The sequence below is a fragment of the Erpetoichthys calabaricus genome, chromosome 12 (genome assembly GCF_900747795.2).
Source record: "Erpetoichthys calabaricus chromosome 12, fErpCal1.3, whole genome shotgun sequence".
Classification (NCBI taxonomy): domain Eukaryota; kingdom Metazoa; phylum Chordata; class Cladistia; order Polypteriformes; family Polypteridae; genus Erpetoichthys; species Erpetoichthys calabaricus.
The window spans coordinates 161,273,913-161,278,848 of record NC_041405.2 but is presented as its reverse complement, the minus strand read 5'-3'; the positions used below and the strand labels follow the sequence as shown (position 1 = coordinate 161,278,848).

The 4,936-nt window shown below is 45.5% G+C and overlaps 1 protein-coding gene across 1 annotated transcript; it reads left to right on the top strand.

Moving 5' to 3' along the window:
• The first annotated feature begins 610 nt into the window (after window positions 1-610).
• LOC114661589 (diencephalon/mesencephalon homeobox protein 1-B-like) lies at window positions 611-4,590 on the top strand. Its single transcript, XM_028814718.2, has 3 exons — window positions 611-835; window positions 2,372-2,547; window positions 3,594-4,590. The coding sequence occupies exons 1-3, from the start codon at window positions 658-660 to the stop codon at window positions 4,068-4,070; spliced, it is 831 nt and encodes a 276-aa protein (XP_028670551.1). The 5' UTR covers window positions 611-657; the 3' UTR covers window positions 4,071-4,590.
• Window positions 4,591-4,936: the final 346 nt, after the last annotated feature.

The window sequence follows — 4,936 nt, the reverse complement described above, 5'->3', positions numbered from 1 at the left end:
ACAATAAAGCTGACCATTTGTGCTCTTTCCAGGCTCGCTATTTCCAGGTCAAACTCACAGGGCCTGTCCTGGTTGCCAGAGACAGCACTGGATGTGATGCCCCTCACACACATTCTATACCTTTGCTCACTTTCATAAGTCTCCAGTTAATCTCTGGGATGTCTGAGGAGACCTCTGGGCACACTGGTTAAATGTGCATGCTCAAAGGAGATGGTGACAAGATCGACTGTGTGCCCATGATAAGATTACTCCTTTTGTCAGTTTTCTAGCTCTGACCTCACATCTGTTTCAAAGTTTAACACAGTGCAGTCAAAAACGTGCAAATCACACACACTTTTTTTTTTGTTCTTTTGTTTTTGATTTTTTATTTGGCTCCATGGCTGAGCAAAAATTTCAAATTGAGAAAGCAAATAATCCTGGGTGATCCCAGGCCATTGGATTTGCTCGCCATTCAGGCTACAGTTTGTGCTCATTAAGAAAGCCTTCTTACTGACTTGAGTAGCCTTTAAAGCACAGCCATGGCATTCAGAGGTCATTAGTGTGGTACAACCTCATAGTGCACTTGACTTTCTTTTAGTCCTCATCAAGTTGTATTCTTTGTTTTAACCAGCAGGTGTCATCGTTGACTTCTTTTTTGAGAGGCCTCTTCAAGCTGGGATGAATTTCTTTCGCTGTTTCAGTGCCGGTGGAGATGGAGAGAGGTGCTTTCAGACGTCAGGCTCTCTGGATGTGGTGTATAATCTGCAGCAGCAGATGGCCGAGCAGTTCCAGGTCATCCCAACAGTGGGTGCTGTTCCATCACTGCATACATATTCAGTGGCTGAGAAGCTGGCAGGTTGGTTTATCTCAAACATACATTTAGTAGCAGTCATGTGGTCAGAGTATGGTGTGACTGTTTCTTGCATGTCTGACCAACATGCGACATGTCAGCACTCATACATGCTAGAATAAAAAACTCAGGGTACTTGTGTACTAAATGAACGGCACGGATGGCTAGTACCCTTAGTACCCTTAGGGACCTGTACCACTAACGTTAAGATTAGTATTTGTGGTTGGGGTAGGTCAGTCTAATAATTTAAACTCCAAAAATTAAGCAACTGGGGCTACTGACCTACCCCAATCACAAATACTAACCTTAACGTTAGTGGTATAGGTCCCTAAGAGTACTAGCCGTCCGTTTAGTACACAAGTGCCAAACTCAGATTTGAAAATGGGTTGATCACTTGATCACAACATAGCATAACATTCTCAAACCCTCTTAATCAGGCTCAGGGTGATGGGAGAATGATTTAAAGGCTACCCTGAATGCTGAGCTGGTTCTTCCCTGGGTCCTCTTACACACACCCAATCACTATTCAAAGCACTTTATATAGGGAGTGGGGAGCCACTTCAGCCACCACCAATGTGCAGCATCCTCCTGGATGACGTGACGGCGGCCATTTTGCACCTGTACATTCACCACACAGTAGCTATTAGGTGAGGAGCAGATGAGAAAGCCAATTAGGGGGCCAAAATGGCAGGCCTGTGGTGACCAATTTAGCTCGGACTTCGGGAAATACCCTACACTTTATAAAGGGATCTTTTATTACCACAGAGAGTCAGCACTTTGGTTTTGTGTCTCATTCGTAGGTCAGTGCCATTTTTACAGCACAGGGTCCCCATCACCGCACTGGTGACTACAGGGTAAGCGCCCCCTGCTGGCCTCTCCAACACCTCTCACAGTAGCATCCCATGCTTTTTTCTAGATGAACTCCCAGCCCGTACCTGTTCTGAAGGGCATGTGGTGTGGCTGCTGGTGGAGGACTTGGGTGGACTTTCAAATGTTGACATCAAGAGGATTCTTAGGCTGAATTGCCTGTTCTCTTAACAATTGTCTGATGTCCTAATATAAATTATTTTCAATTGTGGCCCAAGGCTTGTGAGTTAAGCCCTCCTCTTTTATAAAGACCTCCCTCTTGATACACAGCCAGTGTAGATAGTCAGCCACATATCCCATAGACCACATTGGTGTTTACCCATAGTGAAGGTGGAGTGGTGGCTCTGAGGCTAGGGATCTGCACTGGCAATCAGAAGGTTGCCGGTTCAAATCCCGTAAATGCCAAAAGGGACTCTGCTCTGTTGGGCCCTTGAGCAAGGCCCTTAACCTGCAATTGCTGAGCACTTTGAGTAGTGAGAAAAGCACTATATAAATACAAAGAATTATTATTATTTATTAAGCCACCTGAGTCCATGAGCAGAACGTGTCATCCATAGGGGGACACTGACTTCCCTTGATGGTGTCCTGCTTGCTTTTGATTTCTTCTCTTGATTTATATTGGTGGCAGTGGTAGGATATTTTCTATCTTTAACTCACAGGCCTGTTTTTAAACAGAGCTCATCCTAGAAGTACGCTACGGCACCCAGCAGAAGCAGCGCAGAAGCCGGACTGCCTTCACCATCCCACAGCTGGAGGCCCTGGAGCGGGCTTTCCAAAAGACTCAGTACCCCGACGTGGTGACCAGGGAGCGGCTTGCTCTGTGCATCAACCTGCCAGAGGCCCGAATCCAGGTATGCATCTATCCATAAACCTTCATGCCGAGAACTACAGACACATGACCTAAGTTACCAAGCAGTGGGGCAGACAGTAGGTCTTTAAGGACCTTCCAAACTCGACTTGATGTTACTTTGGAGAAATTAAGTGAACAAGATTGGCGAGCTCTATTGGGCTGAATGGCCTGTTCTTTCTAATGTTTTAATGGCTGTTGCCACCAGAGATACCACAAAGTAGAGGAGGAAAAAAAACATCCATAGCATCATTGAATGATAAATAAATAACAAGGAAAACCAAAAATGAAGTCAATCAGATCAAGATATACTAAAATAAAAGATTCAGGATGGTTCCACACTGCCATTGGGCATTGGCGAGGAAATCGTTTGAAACTCCAGCTGGGGTCCTGTCTTCCTCCTCGATCAGGGAATCACTTTGTGTGTATGTGTGTGTGTGTGTGTGTGTGTATGGGGGGGCGTTCCTGGAAATCACCTGTGGCTGTAGGCCTGGCGCTCACCCAGTAGCCTTCTCGGCCCTTTAGTCCAGAAACCGTCAATCAGCCAGTCCTGCAATACACAGGCAGATTCACCTTTGCCATTTTACATCTTCCATGTTTTCCAGGAAAATTTAAATAGAAAATCTTTCCATCCATATAAGAAGTCAATTTTTGTCCTTCTGACAACTACAATTAAAGGAATCAGGTCTGCCAGTGTAACCTAAAGTGTCCTCCATATTCCTTCTGTTTACTTCAGTTCTGGTCATCCCAAGGCTGAGGGTTCAAGTCCATGTGGAGTCTGCATGTTTTACCCGCTACTCCATTTTTTATTTTAATGATATTTTAAAGACTTGCGCTTGGTGAATTGCTGTAATTGGATGGATTGGCGTCCCATCCAGGATGGGGTCGGACCTCCACAAGCAAACCAGAGTTTTACAAGACATTTGCCTGTTTGTTTCCACTCAGCTTTTCTCATCACTCGTGCATCTTTTTTTCCTCATTCATCCCAAATCCTGATTCTTTGCTCCCATGCACTACGTCAGTGCCTTCATGTCCTTTTGCTTTCTGCAGGTCTGGTTCAAGAACCGGAGGGCCAAGTTCCGTAAGGGCCAGCGTGGCTCAGCGAGTGCCAGCAGTGCTGCCAAGCAGGATGGAGGGTTGCGGGATGAGAAGAAGCCCATCGATGGGAGGCCCGCTGAAAAGACGACACCGTCCGGCCTGTCCTCGGAGGGTGACACATCTCAACCCGCTGGCTTTTCGGGCACCTTGTCTCCTTTTCTGCAGGGCTCCAGGGAGGCTCTTGCATTTTCATCCCCTGCTTTCAGATTTCTTCCTCCTCCTCCTCCACTTTCTTATTGGCATCCATTCCAGCAGATTTGCCTGAGCCCTGCATTTGATTTGCCCCCTCAAGGTGGCACCAAGTCACCATGCAGTGCTGTCCAAGGAATATGCCAGCACTCAGGGGATCACTCTTTGTTCCGGCACCAAAAGTGCCCTTCTGTAGCAATTGACATAAATGGAAAGAACCCTACAACTGAGAAGATGTAGGCACGCGGTGGGGACCCGAAATTTAAAAAATAAAGACTGCAAGTGAAAATCCCGAAAGCTTTGGACAGTGGGCTGTAGAGAAAGGCGCATGAAGAAGTCTCAACGTTTGGAGGCAGGAGCTCAGTGCCAGTGACTTTACATTATATAGCGCCTTTTTACAGTGAAAGATGCTTCGAAGGACTTTCACACTATGTGTCTCCCTCAAAGCCACACAAGTAGGGATTGAAACAACATCTTTATGCTTTACTGTTCAGTGCTCGAACCACTAGGCTGCAATGGCAAGAGTGGCGATGGCATATCATAGCCACTCTTGGGGCCCTGCTCTCTCACAGGCTTTGGAAACAAGCAGTTGTATTTATATAGTGCCTTTACATACAGTAGGTTCACTACAGTAAGGATTGTAAATGTGCAGAGAGCTGGAATATCATAAATGTAATGTGCTCTGTGTGGCGATTGCTGCTGTCAGGTCAGGAGGAAGCCCCAGAAGTGCGTAGTGATTAACAACTGGGTGACATTTACGACGGTCTGCTTTAATAATAAAGTAAACTACGAGGTTAATGTTGGACATTTAGAGATTAAAGACGAAATTTTCACTTTAATCACAAAATAGACCTTTTCACTGTGTCCTTAATTTTGTTTCTCTGTGGCTCAAATATGCTGCCGGCATTCTGATGCTGTTGTGAAGCTGCAAAAAAAAAAAAGACGACGCAGAAGATGGTATGTGAGACCTTTAAAATATATTGTGTCATTATGATGGGGAATATGTGACACTTGAATATAAAAGCACCACCAATGCATTTGTATGTCAGCATTTTGCTTCACCACATCGAGCCATTCATCAAACATCGATAACAAAGCGGCTTTCT

Coding starts and splice junctions, on each gene's coding strand:
- LOC114661589 (XM_028814718.2), top strand. CDS start 658: ATGAATTTCTTTCGCTGTTTCAGTGCCGGTGGAGATGGAGAGAGGTGC. Junction 836..2,371: donor AGTGGCTGAGAAGCTGGCAG/GTTGGTTTATCT, acceptor GTTTTTAAACAG/AGCTCATCCTAGAAGTACGC. Junction 2,548..3,593: donor TGCCAGAGGCCCGAATCCAG/GTATGCATCTAT, acceptor TGCTTTCTGCAG/GTCTGGTTCAAGAACCGGAG.